The sequence below is a fragment of the Phallusia mammillata genome, chromosome 3 (assembly GCF_965637545.1).
Source record: "Phallusia mammillata chromosome 3, kaPhaMamm4.hap1.1, whole genome shotgun sequence".
NCBI lineage: Eukaryota > Metazoa > Chordata > Ascidiacea > Phlebobranchia > Ascidiidae > Phallusia > Phallusia mammillata.
Genome location: NC_137254.1, coordinates 21717459 through 21740479, shown reverse-complemented (window position 1 = coordinate 21740479; position 23021 = coordinate 21717459). Strand labels below are relative to the sequence as shown.

The following is a 23021-nucleotide window of genomic DNA, read 5'->3' as shown; positions in this document are numbered from 1 at the left end:
TTCGTAACAAAATTTTATTTTGGCCAGGAAACCACCATAATTCACTATTATTGGGGCAAAAGTCAATGAATGTGTTTATTGATTTGACAATCTACCTGTCCCCAAAGTTCGGCCAGTTATGTTGTAAATAGCAAAAAATCGTTCATTAATCCATTAAAAATATCTTCTAGGACGCTGAGTAATTGTACTTTATTTGGGGATCTCCCTTTTTATGACGATCGTGACTTGCATTATTTTTGCAAAACAAACAATGCTGCCGGTCTGTCAACTTGAACATTTGTTTTTTTGACACTTGGCTTTCAACTTGTTACAGATATTGTGATGAAATGTTTAAGCATTTAAGGTGCTACTTGGGTAAAATTAGTAACTTTACACAGCTCGATAATATTTCGGTCAGAGGCATTTCTTCCGTTTCGATACGAATGGCAAGTTCAGGCATAGACCGCAAACCTAACAGATTGATCAACGAAAGATCTCCATACCTTTTACAACATGCTCACAATCCTGTTGACTGGTGAGTTTATGTATTTTTACAATAAAATTGGACCATTTTTATGCATAAATAATCAAATGATAAATAAATTGAACAATGTCATTGTCATGGACCTCAACATCCTGAAAAAGTTCATGTAAATTTTAGGTCTGAAAGTATACATTTACTGGTACAGAAAAATAACATTTTTAGGTACCCTTGGGGTGAGGAGGCGTTTGCCAAAGCCAGAGAGGAATCGAAGTTGATTTTTCTTTCTGTTGGTTATTCCACTTGTCATTGGTGCCATGTCATGGAAAAAGAATCGTTTGAAAATGAGTCTATTGCAAAAATACTCAATGAACATTTTGTTCCAGTGAAAGTGGACAGGGAAGAAAGGCCTGATGTTGATCGTGTTTATATGACATTCGTGCAGGTTTAACAAACATTTTTTTTAATTATTGCAGTAAACATGTAAAACAAATTCATGTTAATGTTTTGAATTTATATTTTGTTGACTGTTTGAAAGATTACAAATGTGTTTTTTACTTCCCACAATTAAAAAAAATGATCCATTATTTTTGGCAATTTATCCACACAAAATTTTTGAACTAACATCTTTCCTTTTTTAATAATCCAAACAGGCTACAAGTGGACAGGGTGGATGGCCAATGAGTGTTTGGTTAACACCAGAACTGAAACCTTACATTGGTGGAACCTATTTTCCCCCTGATGATTCCATATCCAGAAGAGGTTTTCGAACTGTTCTTGGGGTCATTGCCAAAAAAGTATGATAATGGAGTTGTCACTGTTATTTTTATTTTTATATATTTATGCTGAGAAGATCAATTTTAAGATTTGATTTTTTTGCATTACAATTACAACAACAATGTTTTCTATTAATTTGTTGTAAAAGTTAAGTAATGTTTCTGTTTATGTTTGTAGTGGAATGATGACAAGGCCAACTGTAGCACAAGTGCATCTAAAATAATTGAAGCAATTCAAGTAAGAAATTTATGACAGACATGTTTTTATGACAATTTTCTGTTTTCTGTAAACTCTTAAAACTGTATGTGTATTATAAAAGCTTAGTATGTTTATTGTAAACAATGTAGAAAGCTATTGAAGTGAAAACAGACACCTCTGCCTCTGTCCCTGACATGGAGTCATGTGACAAATGTGCTAAGCAAATGTCACAGAACTTTGATGAGGAACTTGGTGGATTTGGTGGAGCACCAAAGTTCCCACAGCCAGGTAAGCATTTTTATGGCATATGCTTAGAATCCAATTAAATTAATACATTGTTGTTGGCACCTCACTCCAAACTACCAGCCTAAAAAATATCCAATAGCTCACTCTAGGGTTGGCAAGCCGGTCAATTGACCGGTCAAATACGGTCAATTGACCGGTCAATTGACAGCACTTTATTTAACCGGTCAAATACTATTTTTAATTTCAAAAATAAAATGTGGTAAATTTTCTTGGACTTGCTTTTTGGTTGTTGAAAAGGGTAATTTATTTCTAATAACCCTCAGGTAGAACAGTTTAGGGCATACTCTTGTATTAATAAGTGATTTTTAAGCTAATGTAGATGTGTTTTGTTCATTTGAAAAAAATCCCATAACAATTAGGATATACTTTTCATTTGAAATTAAGATCTGATTTACGTTATGGCAAACTTTGCAAGGTTTCCAATGCAATTAAAAAACATGGATCACTTCTAGCACCGTTTTATCTTAATAAATTTGAGTGTGATAGGTCCATGAGGGGAAGTTAGTTCATTGGTATTTACTTAGGCATTTTGCAAATGTTGCACATTTTTACTGACAGATAAAAAATCTAAGTAATTTAAACCATCTGTGTAAACTTGTAGCCCCACAGTCCTTTTTTCTATAGTTGATCCAAAAATTGTTTGTAGCTATATATTTAGCTTATAATTGCCCAGAATAGATTTTTGTAGATAAGTTACTGTTCAGTACTTATTGGGATAAAGTACGTACATATCAAGCTTTTGTATATTCCTTTTTTGTCATGAATGGACAACAGCTTAACAGCATAAATTACGATTTTAAGCAGGATAAGCGAGTTTTGCAGTTAAATCTCAGTCAAAATTAGACTTTAATCTGATGTATATAGAATATTATGAGAATCCAGTTCACAAATGTGATTACTGAATGAAAATTACAGACACACAGGTGGGGCCATTGATGAAATGAAGCATGCAATGCACTGGCGCCCACTTACGGGGAGGCGGGGAGGCACCGCCTCCCCGGGTATCTGCGTCGCTTACTACGTCATAAACACGTTTTGTGTTAATTTACAAAATGATGACAGTTGTGTATTAAATGCACAGGCAACGACAGCCTAGTTTGAACAGAAAAACCTTTCTGAAAAATTTAAACAACGCACATTGTTACGTCACAAACGCATACTTTAAGTGTTACATGCAATGAGCCATTGGATAAAAACACGCAAGAAGTGTTTACTAAATGTCGGTCCGCAACATGGACACAAATTCAACATAACATCGTGACATCGGTAAACAATTTTTTTTTCTGGGTGAGCCAGATGATAAGAAAATGACAGTTGATGGCCACATAGCTTGCAACGCAGCGCCGTTTCGTACGTAATTGTTTACAAAGTGCTTTTGCGAGACCAGCAGGAGCTGTAATGTTATTAAGAGTCAGATAGCGCCACTGTCGAACAATAAAATTATTTGGTATAAGTTACTAACTACTCATTTGTTTCATCACAATTAACGAAGAAGGGCACCTGTTCGCGCACAGTAACGGAAGCATTGATACTTTAAGTCTTGTCTGTGATGTAACAAACTCTTTTTGGATCATTTTTATGCGTCCCGTGAAGTGTAAAACTAGGTAAACTTAAGCCCACATGTTGTTGTGGGAACACTTTCGTAGCAAATTAACTTTCAATGGTTAACTCGTTTGTTTCCAAAATGTCTTTTTAGAACAAATACCTTCGCTGGCTTTACTTTGGTATAACACCTGTTTTAAAATAAATTAAACTTAAAATGCGTTGCATACAATTTGCTGCGTAAATACACAACATGGTTTAAACATACCGAACGACTTAGTAACGAGTAAACGATTATGACAATGGCTTATTTAGACGCGTGTGCGCCTTGTTGCGTAAAAAAAGCATTTTTGTAACAGTTGTTGCAGGAAAGAAAAAACGTAATATGGCTGGGTCGGTATCAGCCGCCTCAGTACAGAAACACACGGCAAAGGGTGTAACTAGCGACGTTGGGTGACGTCTGGGCTGAAAATAATTTTGTCTTTACAAATTCGGCCTCCCCGCCGATTTTAGCAAGTGGGCGCCAATGATGCAATGCAATCGGAAAAGTCTGTAATATAATATAAACTGAACATTTCCTATTTCACAAACAAATTTACATGAGTTGAAACCTTCATTTCCATTACTTATGGTTTAGAAGAAGATTAAACTTCTAACTTTTAACTAAAATTGCGATTTAATAATGTGAATAGTATTTGACCGATATTTGACCTATTTGACAAGTATTTGACCGGTCAATTGACCAGATTTTATTTGACCGGTCAAATGCCCAACCCTAGCTCACTCTAAACAACCCGTTCTTAAAAGAAAACAATCAATTGATCTAAAATGTATGAACTCAACGGCCTATATCTAGTGTTTCAAAATTGTTTTATGAACTATTTTTTCGTTTGTTCGTAGTAAACTTGAATTTTCTTCTGCGATACTTTGCTTGTCATCCTGGAACGGATCTGGGGCAAAAGTCATTGGACATGGTTTGCAAAACGTTAAAGGCAATGGCAGATGGTGGAATTCATGATCATATTGGATATGTATGATTTTTTTAAAGTTTTTTGTTTTTTGTTAGCCTGCAAGAACCAAGCTTCTTACTCTAAATACTAAAAGACCCTGGAATTTTTCATTGCAATGATTTACTACAATGATAAATGTTTTGTGATTTTTCAGCCACTTTTCCTGTCATAAATTTCACATCCCCGTTTCATAGGGCACACATTCTAGTCTAAAGTTAAATAACTTCGTTTGCATTTTGTAGGGTTTTCATAGATATTCTACTGACCAATATTGGCATGTTCCTCACTTTGAGAAAATGCTGTATGACCAAGGCCAGATTGCTGTAGCCCTTGCTGATTGTTATGCTATCACTCAAGACAAACAACTGAAGGATGCTCTGGTCAAACTGTTAGACTATGTTTGCCGTGATCTTACCCATCCAGTAAGCAATTCATTTTTTTGTACATTGTATTGTATTTTGTTCACATGCACCTTGGCGCAAAAACACAGAACACACTTTTGCTTTTTTTAACAAGTGGCAACTTACTAGTATATTCACTGAAAAATGATTTCAATTTTATTTTGTACATGGAATTGTTCATTTTAGTTTTTGAAGTTTCAAGATATTACAACCGCAAACTTTGCAAGCACATGGTTGTTAGGCAGATGCTAACTAGTTTGTTGACAAGATCCAGAAAATTGAGCAGAGCACTAAACTATTTTGTGTCAAATGTTAAATATTTAATGTTTGTCTAAGATTACAGTAGTGTTTACCCACACATTTAGGGGCAGTTTTTTATTTACAGAATGGGGGGTTCTTTAGTGCTGAAGATGCTGACTCATTGGAACATGAGGATGACTCAGCTAAAAAGGAAGGGGCATTTTATGCCTGGACACAAACAGAGGTTTGTTGCCCTGCAAAATTTGCATAAATTTGAATAGTTTACTTTCATAAACGTTGTAGCATGTTTGTTTTCTGATTTGAATGCATTTTTTGTGTGTGTTGAAGACATCCTGCTCTGTGCATAAAAATAATTTATTTTCTGTATTTTAGATTCAAGACATTCTTAAAGATGAAAAACTGGGCGCAGTGTCATTATCTGACATTGTTTTGGAATATTATGGAGTAAAGGATGCTGGCAACGTTTCATTTGATCAGGTAGGTTTTTTACTGATTAGGCCAAATGAAACAAAAGATATTCACTTAAAAGTTAAAACGTTTCAAACATCTGAAAAATTGTAGATATTTAACCATTACCTATGCTATATTATGCATCAGTTGCTTTTTATGATAAAAAACGCATTCTTTATGACACATTTTTCTATGTGATAAACAACAGGTGTATTGCTGTTTCTCAAAGGAATCCAATTCCCATGCCCAATTTAGGCCTGACAAAAAGGTCAACCAAATTTTAATACACACCACAGAGACCAAACACCATGTTGCAACAAAAATGTTCATACCAACATGTGCATACAACTCTAGTGCTTGTGTGTCTGACCACAAATTACGTACATCGAGAAAAATGACGCACATAGGCGAATGCATTGGTGCCGTTATTTTTTTCACAACACCGTGTTTGTGTGCTGCTGTTTATAATCACGTAGCCTCAGACGTTGGTTAGCTGTTTATGTTCAAAAGCAAAGTTTGTGGTAACCGCATGAAAATCGCATCGGTTGAAGAAGAATGTCGGTCTATTTGTTTTGTACTACAGAACAACTAGTAACAATACTCCTTTATAGCACTACTATATCAAACACTGGCACTGAAACCACTTTCAGATAAACATTTCGTGTTGAAAACGCCTGTGCACACTTTTTCTCAGCATCTGGAATCGTCTTTGCAAAGTATTGTTCGCAGCTTTAAGAGAGTTCAACGAAATCCAATTGTTTTAATAAACTGTAGGACAAATCATGCATTCCATTACATTACATTATACACTAAAGGCCGGTGTCCACATTAGGCTTCGAGGCGATTCGGGTTTAGTCAAATCCAGCGTACGTACCAAGTGTATTTATACCCAAACCTAATCATGGCTTTATAATGTTTACACATTTTTGTGTCACGTTGCTAATGAGTTCCATATGTTTTCAAATTTCTTAAAATCGTTTGAAGTGAAGAGTTTCTTTTCTTAAGGACCCACATGGAGAATTGCGAGGGAAAAACGTCCTCATTATTCGAGGCGGCGTCAACGCATTGTCTGAAAAATTCAAACTTCCCTACGATGATGTCATTGCGGGATTAGCTAAAGCACGTGATCTTATGATGAGAGTGCGCGAAAAACGTCCGAGACCACATCTCGACAGCAAGATGATTACTGCATGGAACGGTGTGATACTTATGTTGTTGTTTCAGAACCTGAAACTTTAAACCAATTTTGAACTAATTTTTTCTCCGTGGTCAAACAATTATTTAAAAACGGGGCAAAACAGTTTCTTCCGGAACTTAAAAGTCCGTGCTAAAAGAAACCGGTTCTGTTTGTAGAGCCTTAAAGTTAAGCTCGCAAATACAACTTTAAATCGCTGAAACTTGAAGCCGTTTACTTTAAAGGGCGATTTCAAAATTTTCGCTACCCCTGCATTACCATTTCACAAAATGAATGAATTTGCGAAACGTTTCACAATGCAATGATTTCAAGTGTAGAGTATCAATTTATTACCAGAAATTACAAACGTTAGTGTCATTTGGGAATGCCTCGATGTAACACATCGTTTACACTTGTTTTAGCTCTGATGATATCAGGATTTTCTCGGGCTGCATGCGTCACTGGCGAAACCCGCTACAGCGAAGTAGCCACGAAAGCTGCACGCTTCATACGCGAACACCTCTATGACGCCACGAAGCAGACGCTGTTACGAAGTTGCTATTGTGGGGAGGACAATAGCGTAGAACAAACGTTGGTTTTACTTCGAAATTCTTTACATTGTTCGACTAAAGATTTTTATACATTGATTCTACTGTATGTAAAACTATTAATGCAGAGTGCTTTGGATTAGTTTGTTGCTATTTTTAGTATTCTAAACCAGGGGTGGGATTGTTCCGGTTCGCACCGGTTCTGTAGAACCGTCTCACGAAATTTTATGAGATCAGCGAACCGGCTAGCATTACTGGATACTGTCAATGGACTTTTTGCAACATAACCGGCTGAAAAATATGACTTTGTGATAGAACCGGCTTACAAAAAATGTGAATCCCACCACTGTTCTAAACATATGTTAAATTTACCAACAAACACGAGTTAAATTACACAAAGTTTCTTTCATGACTTATTTTAATGCAGACTTATTCATTTCCGTCGAAGGTTTTGCTATAAACTGAGTAACTTTTAGGCTATTTTTTTTTCAGTAAGACACCAATCGAAGGGTTTGATGCAGATTACGCTTATCTTATTCGAGCATTACTTGACTTGTATGAAGCCACACACGACGATAACTGGGTGGAATGGGCCAGTCAATTGCAGGTTTGACACCGAATTAAATACGAACAAAAACTTTGACTAATGGTTTGATTTTATACTTTGCGCAGGAGAAACAAACAGAGTTGTTTTGGGATGACGAGAACGGTGGCTTTTTTACAATCGCCCAGGGAGATTCTTCAATCCTTTTACGCTTGAAAGAAGGTTTGTCTTTGCGAATGGAAAACTTGTTAACATGTATATTTTAATGACGAAAAATAAACTGCCCAAATAGACGTTAAAAGCGACGTGCTTTATTTTCAAACGTTTCAGCAAATGCTATAATGCTATCATCAGTGATATAACATGTAATGACCTTGTTGCTAGAAGTATATTTTGCTTAGACCAAGATGGCGCTGAGCCGAGTGCGAATTCAGTATCAGCAATGAACTTGCTTCGACTATCCGCCTATTTAAATCAACCCAATCTTGAAGAACAAGCACAAAAACTCTTAAAGTCATTTGCAAACAGACTTTCTACTGTGCCTTATGCTTTGCCTGAAATGGCCTCTGCTCTTTTATGGATCTGGAAAGGTCACAAACAGGTTGGTTTTTTTAACTTGTTATTCGCACTGTTGATCTACAAAGGTTGTATAATAGTGTAAACTAACAGTTTGCAACAAAATTAGTGTGTTTTTGTTGGAACAGGGAGTTTCAATACATTTAAACTAGTGATGTAGCGAAGCCGTCCAAGCGATTCAGGCTAAAACTGTTTGTTATTGATTTTTTAAAATACCATATGTTAGGCTACTTATGCAAATAAACTCGTATACGACTGTACATCAAAATTCTCTTGTGATGTTTGTCTCACGAAACATTATTTATTTTAGAGAATGTGGCTCTTGTCTTCGTTTAAACAACAGTGAATTAGTCACATTTTTTTTTAATTTTCGACATATTTTTGCAGATTGTAATTCGTGGTGACGCCAAAAACCCACAAACACAAAACTTGGTCAAACATGTGGATGCAAATTTTCTGCCATTTAAGGTAGGTTATTGCATATTGAGCTCATCTGAGAAAACTACATATTATTTTTCCTTACAGATTGTCATCCCGCCTTCGATCAACTCATCAGACAGCTTTCTTTATCGCCATCTAGAAGGACATTTGTCTGGAATGACTGGGCCACAAGTTGGCGTTTCGGAGGAGTCTCGTGTGTTTGTGTGCGAAAATTTCACCTGTCAGTTGCCTGTAAAGACAATCGACGAGCTCAGTGCAGTTCTAAAATAAAATTTGCAACAAAAGAAAAACTAATCTAGACAGTAGTATATGACTTGCTGCTACTGGTGATTTCTTCTTTCCTTTTTATTCTGGCAGAATGACAAACAGGTGTTTTTCCAATGTTTTATTGACATCATGGTTTCACTTTCATTTCTTTTTGGTATTATCACAGCATACGCAAGATGCTGTTTACAAATGTACAGTATCATGTTAAATGGTTTGATCGATTTTGTTCGTTATACCCCCTATATACGCATTTTATGTCAAAATGGATTGATTTAGCAGATAGTATAGTTATTTATTCGGTACCCAAGATTGATAAAAATTACAAGCCTATGCGGTAGCGGTATTTAAAAATACACTCAGAAGAAGTGTATTTTCGATTTTACAACTGTTTAGTGTTTCACAAAAAAAATGCTCGAAAGAAAAAACTGCTGGAAACACTGCAAACGCAGCAAAGCGTTGACTTGGCTTCCTGCTCCGTTACACTTGACTTGAGGTTTGCACTTAGCAGTCAAGGAGCAACAACTTAAAGTTGCATCAAGTTTAGTAAGTTAGGTATATTGTGCTCACAGACACTCATTTAGATTGTACAGTCTCAATAATGTTCTTTCTATTTTGAATTATGTCAACAATTAGCGATAGGTTATAAAGTCTGAAAACAGGTATCGAATTTTCTCAAAATGAAACTTCGACGAGTAATTTGTGTCAACAAGATTCGTCCCTTTCTTCCGGTCATCATTGGCATTTCATTGGGATTTAGTATGAGCATAGTGCGAATGCCAATATCCCATGAAGATTGTGTCCATTTGTCAAAAGATAATGTTGACAGAAAACTGAATTCCATTTCCAGATCAAAGGTATTTTAACATATGTCATAAGTTTTTGAATTTGACTCAACACAACTTGAATCTTGCAAATATGTACAAAGCCTAATTTGTGACAAAAAAGACTTTCGAGTTATACAAAATGACTATTTTAACTGTTTTTAAACAGGAATCAATGAATGATCCAAACAACCCAAATGCACCATTTGAAACGATGAGCAAGGAAGAAGCTTTTCGATATGTAAGAAGTTTGACTTCAACTTTCTGTAAGATTCATGGCAAAAAATAACGGGAAAATTATTGTCATCAGAGAAAAGATCGCGATTTTGCACCACCAGTCTATGACACTTTAGAAGATTTTGAGCCACGAATCATAACTGACCCTGCTCTGTTACCAAAAGTGGACTTTCAACCAGGGAGCAACAAAAAAATTGTCCGTCCACGGTTTATCAGCACAGAACTTGGCATAAGGGAAAAACTAGTCAGTTCTATTATAACTTCACGCAACACCTTTGAAACACTTGGTATGTATGAAAAGTTGCTCCATAGGTAATACAAGATATATTGCTTTTATGGTTTGACTTTACCAACACTAGAATAAAATACTTGCGCCTAAATAATGTTTTCATGTGTTTAGGCGTTGCACTGAACAAGACCTTTTCTCATCACATGAAGAAGGTCATCTACTTCGATGGACTGATGAAGTCACATAGTAACTTGCCACCTTCAGCTTCAGGAATTACCTTGGTGCTTCATCCTAATGCAAACCCTGTTCACATTCTTTACCAAACTCTCTCCTACCTCAATTCCAAATTTGGGTCAGCCTTTTTTGAGTTGGATATATTCTTAACAAAAAGCAACTAAACTCAATCAAAACTAGTTAGGATTTAAGTAACCTATATATAAAATTTTAAAAATTTGTATATTTATCTTCTGTATTTGGTCTTCTGTTTAATAATATGTCTTACTTTGTTTCCAGTGAGGAATATGATTGGTTTTATATAACTACTGATCAATCATACTCGGAAGGTGACAGAATTAATGAAATTGTTGATCACATCAGCATTAACAGGAGACTGTACCTTGGCAACACTATGCAATATGAGGATGAAATTGCAGGAACTGTGACCTACTGTAATGTAAGCATTGCATTTTTAAGTTTATATTTAACAGACTTGGTCACTAGAAACTGTGGCAATTGAAATATAAGGAGGTTTTATTGTGGTGTATATTTGTAACTGATTCAACTGTTATGTTTGAATAACGTAAAAGATGTAAAAGAGATTGGTATAAATTATGTTGCCTTTAACCACTTCATGCCCAAATCTTAAGTTTATCAGACACTTACAATACCTGATTTGAAAAGAGTAAAACAACTTTCTTCAGCACTGCAACTGGAATGCGTTTTCAAAAATATTATTTTTCAGATGAACAGTGGATTTATAATTTCGAGGTTGCTGTTGATTGATCTTGTTCCTGGTCTTGACCGTTGTTTGGAGGACATGGCCAGTGTCAACACATTAACTCCTGACCAATGGTTGGGAAAGTGTATCAAAAGGATCACAAAAGCTGCAGTAGATTGTGTCAGTGAAGAAGAGGTAAACAAATTTCCATACATATACTTTGGTTGGAAGGGGGCTAATGATTATTTTTACAGTATGTGTTGTTGTTTGAAACTACAGGGCATTAGTTTTGTACCCCAAAAGATTTTCTAAGTATTAAAATCGATCAGTGTTTTAGGTGTTTAGGTATGTCAAAATTGTCTTTTGAAACTACACAGCCATATGTTACAAGGATTTAATGTGCTTCACTGGCTAGTTCTGTACAATCCAGCTATTTAAAAAAAGTGTTTTCGATCCTAAATTCAGTGGTGGGATTCAGCTGGTTTGCACCGGTTCTACAGAACCATCTCACGAAATTTTATGAGATCAGCGAACCGGTTAAAATTGCTGGTTACTGTCAATGGACTTTTTGTAACAGAACCGGCTGAAAAATATGAGTTTTGTGATAGAACCGACGGACAAAAAAAATGAATCCCACCACTGCCTAAATTGTAAACCCACACAATATATTCAATTTGAAGCAGTGAATGATTTGCTGCTTTTAAACCAAATCATGGTACACATGGGTGTTCCCCGTTTTGACCTTTCTCAAATGTTAAACCAGTGTGTGAACTGAGTACCTCCTTTTCCAAACAACACAACCATTGTGGGTGTGTTTACCCAAGCGAGTAACACATCAAATATTTTTCTTTCCAATCTTGCTTTGACCAATGATTCCTTTCATTGCAGATTTTTGTTTGCATGTATCACCAGCCCTATAAAGTTTTGACATCAAACAGTAGCTACTGTAATGTGATAAATGTATATTATATATGTGTGCTGATGGTATGTGTAATAACTGGGTGTTAGTATCCATCCAATTAATTCATGCACAATTCATACATGTGTACAGTGCAGTAGGTGATTTTCTTACATCTATAACTGGGAGCAAACTGTAATTTTGTAATAATTATTATTATTTATTATATTTATTTTTTTATTGTATTTTTCGACAATCAGGCGGCAGTCCGAGAACTGAAAATTGCCCTTTGTCGTTCACGGGATTCGAACCCAGGATACTCCCGGGGACAATTATTTATGATATGTATAAACAGTTTTTATGAATAAACAGTAGTTTGCTTGACCTTTTCTGTTTAATAAAGTAATGAAACTTTTACATTAGCGTTAAAACAATCATAAACTCAACTCTTCCAGTTTTCTATACAACTTATTTTTTATTTCCTGGTACAGTAACAATACTGATAACTGGGTAGTCTTTGTGGTTTTGTCAATTACACTGACTGTTTTCTGTGTCACATATACAGTGGTACAATTTTAAAGCACATGAATATAAAAAACGTAGTTAAAATTGTTTGCCCCCATGATTAAAACAACTAGTTTATTTCACTAGCTTGTAAAAAATAGTTGATTTTTTTGGTAGTGTCTTGTAAAGAAACGCCATCTAGGCATTTTGTGATCCTAATGACTACAACTACCTATTACATCGGGGGTGTCCAAATGCGGCCCCCGACGGCATTTTAAGTGGCCCGCGGCTGTTTTTTTTTAAATTATGTTGCGTATGACCCGCCATAGTTTGGAACTTTGGATTAAGTTTTTAGGTTATGGCGACGCTACATCACGCAAAAGCTTTCCGTGGAACTTCATTTACCGGTAAAAAGGAAGGTGCTGACTCAACAAAATCACAAAATTTCCTTAAATCCTGTAAATTTGTGTCTTAATTCTGAAAAGACGTTGGCCCGCGGGCGTCTTTACCTGGTAAAATTTGGCCCCCGTTAAAAAAAAGTTTGGACACCCCTGTATTACATATATATATACTTACTTTTTAATATATGGTGCCAAATAACACTACGTTGAACCATTGATGTTCATGCTAGTGTTTAAAGTGACAAGTCATGTTCATTATGGGTCCCCTTCCCTTTTTGCTTTAATTGTAAACAATAACATGTAGTTTGGAATGCTTTTTTTATTTTTATTTCTTAAAAAAACACTTTGTATTCACACAAAAGATGCAAATATTACATGTCAAATTATTTCACAGACTATACACATTGTATATGCTTGTTTTACAGGGTGTGGTGTATCATACATTCGATTTAAAGAATGCTGCGAGCAACTTTGACCCAGACACAGAGAACAGCGATGCATTCAAAAATGCTGTATCTGTTAGTGGGGTAGAAACACCTGAGATGATGTATCTCCTGCATAAGCGTTTTTCACAAATCGAAATCGATCGCACATACAAAGAAATTGTAGCGATTCAGGTAAGGTCATATATTTTATGTTTGTGGTATCATTTTGGTAATGTAGACTTGCTTGCAATTCTGTTAGTGGATCTTATTTAGGCACAAGGGTTTGGGAACTGTTGGATACCATTGTATATCACAGTTTGTTGGTAGACACTGTTGTTTGGTTAAACTATTGCCCAAACAGAGAAGGTTACAATTTTCAGTCTGGCAACATTTTTGTGTTTGACATTAATCAGGGTTCAAAATATGTAGACATGCATAAAACAATTACAAACACTTTCATGTATTTATGGGTCCCCTTCCCTGAAGGGGACACATATTGTTTTTGTCCGTTTTTTTTTCTTTTTTCTGTCTAACGCTGGTTTGTGAGACGCGTTTGGTCAAGAAAGAGTGCTTTAAATTTATTCAAATTTACAGAGATGTTAGTAAATAATCCAAATTTGATCCTCCTGAAGTTTGACCCCGATTGACCCAGCGGTTCACCCACAGGCCCCCAAAACGTAAAATTTTTAAAACGGCTGTACTGACTAAAGTACAGCGTCTTGGAGTTTCTTGATTTGTTGTTTGGTGCAATGTAAGGTTTTTTAAAGAATTTTGTATCTTTTTTTCGGATTCAACAATTTTTCACCCTTTAAACCCCGAAATAATCGGTTTCAGTTTTAAGGCAGAAATACAAGCCCTATGGTGCAGAAATATTTAAAAAAATAACAATTGTTTAAGCAGGGTATTCGTTTAGTATTTAAAATTTTGCCAGTTACCTTTACAACCCATAATATGTGTACGCTATCAGTCAGATATAAGTCCCAAGGGAGGAATTCACTGGTTTACGATTAAGGCGGCAGAGCGGGAGTGCTCAGCTTGACGTCCGGACAGATGTTTTACGATACAGTCGTTTGGGTGATTAGAAATCAGCTGTTTTTTTTGTGCAGCAATGCTGTGTCGTTTTATTGAGTTATCACGCGCATTTTAAGTTTTGGCGAAGTTTTTACACCTAGGACGTAATTTAAACTCGATAAACGTACTTCGGTTTCGTTTATGTCAGGCAAAACGTCATTGATCAACATAAATATGAAAAAATAAACTTAACTTTTTCAAACCCTGCGTTAAATGGTCTTTAAATTCTCGTTGTCAGCTTGGCCGTCGCATAACCACGGGTCACTAAAGGTTAACTTGTACGCATTACAACACAGTTAAGAATTTTTCGTCATAACGTATCTTCTTTATTTTTGACAAATCAATTCAAGAATCAGTACTTAAGTGATGTATAAATTAGGCTGAACGGTATTGTTAAACACTAAGGACTGCATGCTGTTAAAACAGTGTCAAAAGGTCATTAAACGGTCGTTTTTAAACGGACAAAAACTTTCAAAGTTTTTAAAGTTAAAAGTTAATGCTTTGTGAAAAATTTGTCCTTAAGGATCTAAAAATAGCTGCAACATAGGTTTACCGTAATCTGCATAAATACGCGTGTGGGTACCCATTAGTTTTTGTTTACAAAAACAATCATATGTGTAGATCAAATGATGTGTATAGTAAATTGGTAATTATCGCATAGAATATATAAAATGGAAGTATATCAGAAAGCCACTTTTCTAGTTAATTTTAAACTTCCTAAAATTACAGACAATACAGATAAAAACCAAGCCTCGGGCAATACATACTAGCTCTGCTATGTTTATCTTAATGCTATAATCATAGGCTTAACAAATAATCTTGTGCCTAATGCATTTTTTGATCAAAATGTGCAAGCTGTCCATAAAAATGCTGGTCAAGTTTGCTCTTGAGCAGTGGTTCCCAAACTGTTTTTAGGGCGACCCAAATGCTTTGTTTTGTGTTTTTGTGTGTGTTTTTGTCTGTAAAACAGGATAACTTTCTGAAAATTTGTTTTCAATGAAAATCGCCAAGCCAATTCGATGGTATTTATATTGCTCACTAATATTACAGGAGGAGATCAAAGAACTGGCCCCAAAACTGCCGAAAGGGGAACAGGAATTGTCTTGGCCAATTGGAATTAATCCTCCCTTTAAACCAAGCAACAGATGGGATATAATTGTTTGGGATTACTTCACAGAAGACTACACCCTTACTTGTCCAGGTATGTTTATTTTCTGCTGCCCGAAGATTTGTTTGAATTTTGTTTCATGATTAAAACTTTTTTATAAGCACTCCAATGTGTGTGTGTGCCTTTTGCAAATAAATGCACATGGAATTAAGGCCAAATATTTAAACTATATTACCTGATGCAAACAACTATTGCATCATTTAGCAAAATTTTTGTTTCATGATTTTTGTGGGTATTCTGAACTGATTTTAATGATTTTTGTGCTCTTGTCTATGCTAAAATTTTTATTATTTTGTGTTTTGAACTTTAGGGGAAGTGCCAAAGTGTGAACTCACTGGTGTTGATAAGCTGGACATTCAGAACATCTTGCAAACAGCAATTGACCGTTTGAATGAGAAATACAACCCAAAGGTTTATATAATATTATGCTTATGAGGGAATTTTGCCTTGAAATCTAAATTGTAATGATGTCCCACTTCTATAACTTGATTCTTTGCAAACAATATTTTATCTCATTACTGACTGACTACATGAAGTGGTCTTGGGTTCTGTCGTCTTTATTCATGTCCTGTACAATGTCCAGACTGCCCACTGCCTTTCAGTAACAGATAAGCAGTGTGCTACAAACCAGATCTGATTTTTTTTTAATTCTTTTGCAACAGTATCCAGATTTATTCAAGTGGTAAATGGAAAATATGTAGAGAATTGGCAAATATACTATGTTTAATACAGTATCTTTCTTTTCCCTCTATACTAAAAATAAAAAAATTCTGATTTTGCCTGTTATTTATAGCTATGTGTAAATAGAGCTATTCTTAAGTGCACTTTTCACAGTTTTGAATAATCTGAGCAAAAAATCAGGGCCAGTATATTTGTGTAAAACGGCACCTAGTTGCATGCCTTCTGTAGCTTTTCATTCTTATGTCCTGATGATGACAATATCACTTGTCGAAACGTTGTCATGTTTTACACAAATATACTGGCTCTGATTTTTTGGCTCGGAGCTATTCTGATTTATCCAAAATATTTTAAGTGTGAAAATCTACAATTTTGTTACTTGTATGCATTTAACAGGGCCTCATAGTTGAAAAGAAGAAGCTTATCAATGGCTACCGAAGATTTGATCCCCAGCGTGGCATGGAATATATTCTAGATCTTGTTCTTAATGTGATTGTTGAAAAAGAAAAAGAGGAGATCGAAATAAGCCATCGTGTGAATTTGCTTCGTCCACTCAGTCAGGTAAGCTTTATCAATATCATCTTCTTTTAGGTTCCTGATTGGTCAACAGAAAAAAAGAATCTGTTATTAGTATTTCTCATTGTTGTTAGATCAGTGATACCTGTTGTTTAAGCTTAAACAATTTGCAGATAATGTGTAGTGCAGAAAACAGTATTTTGTGTGTCCTAAAATTTTTAGGTCTTTGCCTCAACCCTACACATGGGCTTTTATTAGAGTATGAGCGGCTAAGCTGTTTTGATGAACAATCTTTTTGTAATTTGTTAGAGAAGAAATGTTTATTTTAACTTTATCTAAATTTTTTGAATGTTTATTCCTTTTTTGTTGCATTGTAATAGTTGTCCACACATTTCTTCTTTCAGATTGAAATTATTCCAATGCCTTATGTAACGGAAGCTGCAAAAGTGAACATCATTTTACCTCTGACAAGGGATGAAAGAGGCCATTTTGAAAATTTTATGAAATTTTTTGCAAAGGTATACCTAAAAACTTTTAACAAATATTTAATATGTTGTCAATATATTGAGTTTTTGTGATACAATTGTTATGTGCTAAAATATTTTTGGCCCTGGAAATAAAAAAATATTTTCTTAAAAAAGTTTGGTTGTCGTGGGTGCTTGTATTTTGATAAAGGATGAATTTGTATAATTGTGAATGCAGGTTTGCCTAAATAATGATGAAAATGCTGCCTTGATCATTGTGTTTGTTTACGATCCTGAAACTGCCCAGCAAATTCAAGACAATGACATTTTTGCTGCGCAAAAGGAATTACTCAAAACCTATGAGGTGTGTAATTACTCATAACCTAAGTTTTAACAAACTAAAAAATAGAGTAGGTAATACATAAAAATTGAGATTTTATACAGATACAGTGTTTTTCTACCTTTAAGCAGGTTTTATACCTGTACTTTCATTGTTTAAAAAAGATATCTTTGAAATGAACAGATTACAATCTCACAAGGCATTAAATAATAATTTATAACATATGTAATAGTCAGACAGTTACATATTCTAAAATTCGTGGTTTAGGAATGAAATACTTTAATTTCAAGCGTTTGACTGTCAGATTTTAGCCTGTTATTTTGGTTGAGTAACATATTTGTATTTGCACAGGCTCGTTACAAAAAAGACGAATCCAACTCAAAACTGATTCCATGGGTCAGTATTAAGACGGAAATTCCCTGTCAGGTAATATAGACTTTCATGTATAGTTGGGTTTTTTATGCAAATTGTTTTAAAGCATTTTGCCACTTTTAGTTAGTTTAAATTTTAAAATCACTTTCTTTTCCAAACCTAGAAACTTAGTTTTGCAATAAACATAAAATTTTGTTTTGCAGTTGAAAATTATGGACGTAGTGGCCAAAAAGTACTCCACTGACTCCTTGTTCATGTTAACAAGTGTTGCTGCAAACATGAACCTCAACTTCTTAAACCGTTGCCGTATGAACACAATACAAGGTAGAGTAACATTAAAAATCCCCAAATCTTTGTTGACTAAACCTTAATAAAAAATATTTTTGTGCAAGTTTCCGTTGCCCAGAGGTTTGGGTAAAAAAGATTTTTATGAAACAGACTGATTTGATAAAGTAATTACACATATAGGAAAAACCTTCCATACCTTACTATAGGAAAAACCAACCTTCCATATCACTGTTATGAAATTCTGTTATGGTATAAAATACACTATTTAAATAAGTATTCAAGATTTCAGCCTGCAGTAACATTAATGAAGGTAAAATTTCCCAAATATAAACTTGTGATGTGGACTAGCATTTTTTTCAAATTGTTGTAAGCCTAAAGTGAACCCTCTTATTTCATACTTAAAAGTATATTTAAGTCCTGGATACACCTACCTTTACCTAAAACATATGATTGTGGTTTTAGGATGGCAAGCCTTCTTTCCTATTCCATTTTCACAATACAACCCTGATATTGTACTCAAGGTAAGCTTTGCAAATTACAATATATATGATTTAACACTTAGTTGCTAACACAAGCATTTGTAATGTAGCTGTCTTTTAAAAATAGGTGGTTTGTCTAAACCAGGGGTGTCCAACACGTGGCACGCGTGCCAAAAGTGGCACGCAGAGCATTTGCACGATTAGATGGTAAACATTAGGATTTGTCACGAAATTAAATTTGTTTCTATTGATTCTTCTTGGCCTTTATTCTAACTTTAGTAAAAATTATAAGTAGTAAAGTTACACAACCCACTAATTAAATTGTTCGTTTTTCGACCAAACTTAATTAGCCCTATACCATGTGCAATTTTTGTTCCCGTACGAGAGTTTGGCAGTTTGCGACTAAATACCAATACCTTTTATGAGTTTAGACTGTAGTTTCTGTCACATCTTTTGTAAATAGTTCCTTGACACAATATCTTTGTGTGGTTGGGACGTTTGCTTAGAAACTTGTGCACGTAACGAAAGGACGATTGGCCGAACCAGCAATTTTATCAACTATTTAGTTTTTAATTAATTGTTACGGCGGGAAATAAAAGTAAAAGCAATTCACGTTTCAAATATAGCTTACCGTGTATTGTTGACGCCTAAACTTAAGTCATCTTGGACCAAGTTTAGGCCGTTGCCGATTTTGCAAGCGGACACTAAACACGGCTTAGGAATCGTTAATGCAAACCTACATAACAACATCTAAAAGCGGCTATAAGCACATTGTATTGTTTCATGTTGGCCAAAGGAATTTGTTTAACCAAAAAATTTACAATTATTTTTATTTCAGAAAGTTATTGCGTCAAATAATACTAAAACCGCATGAGTGTAAGTGTCATGTTTATGTTGCAATAAAATGCCCGTTTATTTCGAAACAATTGTAATTGTTGCGTTACAATCGATATCTGTTCAATTAATTACGTAACAACAAACGCATTTGTGTTTAGTTTGAAATAAGTTTTGAAACCGATGTAACTTGAACAAAGATGCGATTTCGACGTTACACAAAGCACTCTGTTTGTATCTTGTGTCGCAGAAACAGAATAAAAGGTTTCTGGAGTATCATAAACCAGTTTACTCGCATTTGACATTTGATATTTTTTTTCTAACCATTTAATAGGATTCTACATGTTGGCCAAATATTCGCAGTCAGCCCAAGACGTTTCAGACATGGTTTGGAAAACGTACCAAACGTTGGCACGCGAGTATGTTTTAAAACAAAAATTGGCACGGCGGTGTGTTCGAGTTGGACGCCCCTGGTCTAAACACACTGCTAAAATTCACTTTAAATTATAAAAATTGTAAGAAAATGTACATGAACTATGCATGCCATATCTAAAACTGTATAAGGTTTTGATAGATTTTTTGTTAAAATCTACGTTGTATATGGTACATTTATAATTGCAGAATGCACCAGTACCAGAGCAAATTGACATCACACCTTCTAATGGACATTTTGATATCTATTCCTTTGATGAAGTTTGTTTCTACAACTCAGATTATATGGGATCAAAAACAAAGATGGTTGCGTCAATGGGAGACAGAAATACTGATGTAAGTAGGGTTCTCAGTCCAGTGTATGCTAATGAAAGGCATTTTGCAACAAAATACTGTACAAGAAAAGTACTCAGCTGGGGTTCATTTATCTCATTGGGTAAATTTGTCATATTTTGGGGTTAAATGAAAGCAAATTTTTTAAAACACTTCTTTATCAGATGGACATAAATATTTGTTCACGTTTTGTAAACAAAATGTTGATTATTTACTAAATAATATTTAGTATGGTTTATCTAAATTAATGTTACTTCATTGTTTTTTTTTTCAGAACACAGATGCAGTTGAAACAGTGGACATATATGACATGTTTGTAAAATACTCACAATTGCATGTCTTCCGTGCAGTTGAGCCACAACTTACAAGAAGATACATACACAGGTACAAACAATTGTTGGTTTTGCTTGTTTTTTAGTTTTTTAAAAAGTTTGCCCTCTTTGAGGATACATACATAAATATGTGGTTATAACAATTCATCTTGGTTGACCCAGCAGATTACCTAAAGGAGCCCGAAACGTAGCCAAATATGTATTTAATGTAGTTTGGCATATAACTGCAACTATTGACCAACAACTTTTATGTGAACAGAAACTGCAATTCAAGAAACGGCGACGCAATATATCAACGTTGTGACCGCAGCAATGCGGAAGGACTAGCGTCGCGTACTCAGCTTGCTATGGAGCTTTTTCCAGATGATTCAAAATCGAAGCAAACGTAAAACTTCTTTATTTTCCTTCCTTGTACTGTCTTATAACACTCGTATATGTGATAACTGCATATCCGGGCATTTTGTTTGAATATGTATGCAACTGTTGTTTTTTGATTGAATTCAATATTTCTTTAGTTTACGTAGATCATGTTGTCAAATTTTTGCTGAGTCGGAAAAAAACTTAATTTCTTGTCGGCCACTTTTGCTGAGTCAGCAAAAAATATTTTTTGGTTTTCTGCCAAACAAACGAACTGGCCTTCATCAGCTTGTAATTCTTATTTGAAAACTGTCTAATTCAAACATCAAAGTCATTTGAACGAACTGTATGGGAGAGGTGATCATACAAAATATAAAGCAAATTCATCACAAAATTAAAAGTGTGTATTTTAAAATGGAACTGTTTGTTACTAAAATGTGCTGATATTGGTTTTGCATTCGCCGCTGTGCTTTTAAGTCTTTTTTGTTGTCACTTAGTTTTACTGCAGTAGATCTGTTTGTTTATCACCTATTTCTGCTCTCTTTTCTGTGTAAAATATACAGTGCCTTTTTCCGATTGCTACACAAATCATGGCATGCATTGTTTATTACTATGTCCCTGCGTTTGGAATTTTGTCATCGGCCTTCTGTGATCCAACGTACTTTTTAACATTTTTTTTTCTTTTTTAAAAATCACCGTTGTTTTCAATCCCGTTACATCCTACGATTATGTTACATATATTTTTGTGACCTATTTACACCCAGTTGGTCATATGGTGCATCGAAACTGAAAGCAGCGTTAAAATTTGATGATTTGAATTTTAGCTTGTTGGCCAATTATTTTAAACCATGGATTTTTTAATGTTAACACAGATATTGGTTGACAAGTACTTTTGTTTGCTAATGGAATCGAATTGTTTTTATTTCCAATTTGAACAACGTTTTGTTCTAGGGAAAAACACATATAATACGATCTTTTTGCTTTTTTTGTAAACAAATTGCAAATGTGCTTTAGGACAAACATTTTTTCTCGACGTATCAAGATTGTGTCTTGCACTTGATTGGAGTCATTTTTTATTATTTCCTTTCAAATATCATTCTCTTTTGTATTTGAAGCCATCTTTTGCATTTGTAGCCTATGCTCTGCTGACTGCTAGGAACTAGCTGTGCATTATCTATATCTGCTATAACAGTAAAAAAATAATATAAAAGCAATTAGATTTTATTTCCATAAAATTGTTTGATGTAATATGTTACGATGTCGATCTAACACTAACGGCTCCTTATCAACACTTAAGCTACATTTTGTAATTTGATAGTGTCTGACTACATTTTGCTATCCAATGTATTTTCATTCGGTGCTATAGGTCGGTCTGCACTTGTTTTATTACATCGTTTGTTGTTTCTTACTTGATATCCGATTCAATTTGTATACGTCGCATTTAAACTATATTCAATACAGTCTTGACTCGGCACATACATGCACTATTATTACTTTGTTCATTTATACCAGGGGTGTGCAACCTTTGGCCCGCGGGCCACAATCCGGCCCGCCAAGCCGTGTAGTGTGGCCCTTAACAAAACTCTGATTCAGAGAAGTAAAAATGCACATATTAGCCAAAAATCCCCGCTATTTTTCGGTAATTCTTCTAAGTTGCTATACGTAACAAGAATAAGCTAAACCAGCGCATGATACTTAATTCACCCAGACCTATGGTCTTCCATTCGCACTAGGTGCTTGTTGCATATCTATACGGAATGTGACGTAATATACCTCCTTGTCTAGTAAACAATTGCTTTTGTGAAAGGCAGTGTTGCGACGAAACTTACTCGCACCTATCATTTTAAAGTTGATTTTAAACGCAAAATAAAGCAAAACGCAGGGATGTGGAAATAATATCGAAATGAGATTTTAATGCTAGCTCCACTACCAGAAGGGTAAAAAAACGTG

At 34.9% G+C, this 23021-nt stretch overlaps 2 protein-coding genes across 2 annotated transcripts; both read left to right on the top strand.

The window, feature by feature from the left end:
* Positions 1–268: 268 nt before the first annotated feature.
* On the top strand, positions 269–9235 carry LOC145217841 (spermatogenesis-associated protein 20-like). The gene is made up of 16 exons (XM_080085184.1): positions 269–514; positions 686–905; positions 1114–1257; positions 1415–1474; positions 1585–1723; positions 4184–4314; positions 4536–4715; positions 5080–5178; positions 5328–5432; positions 6411–6603; positions 7002–7170; positions 7620–7734; positions 7800–7893; positions 8073–8272; positions 8635–8715; positions 8773–9235. Exons 1-16 carry the CDS (start codon positions 327–329, stop codon positions 8956–8958), a joined length of 2304 nt encoding a protein of 767 aa, XP_079941310.1. The 5' UTR covers positions 269–326; the 3' UTR covers positions 8959–9235.
* Positions 9236–9569: 334 nt separating this feature from the next.
* On the top strand, positions 9570–22549 carry LOC145217840 (chondroitin sulfate glucuronyltransferase-like). Its single transcript, XM_080085183.1, has 18 exons — positions 9570–9809; positions 9946–10017; positions 10087–10300; positions 10414–10594; positions 10756–10915; positions 11204–11374; positions 13408–13599; positions 15529–15679; positions 15957–16057; positions 16721–16885; positions 17245–17358; positions 17543–17668; positions 17996–18070; positions 18220–18340; positions 18767–18825; positions 20239–20385; positions 20657–20766; positions 20974–22549. The coding sequence occupies exons 1-18, from the start codon at positions 9633–9635 to the stop codon at positions 21101–21103; spliced, it is 2466 nt and encodes an 821-aa protein (XP_079941309.1). The 5' UTR covers positions 9570–9632; the 3' UTR covers positions 21104–22549.
* Positions 22550–23021: the final 472 nt, after the last annotated feature.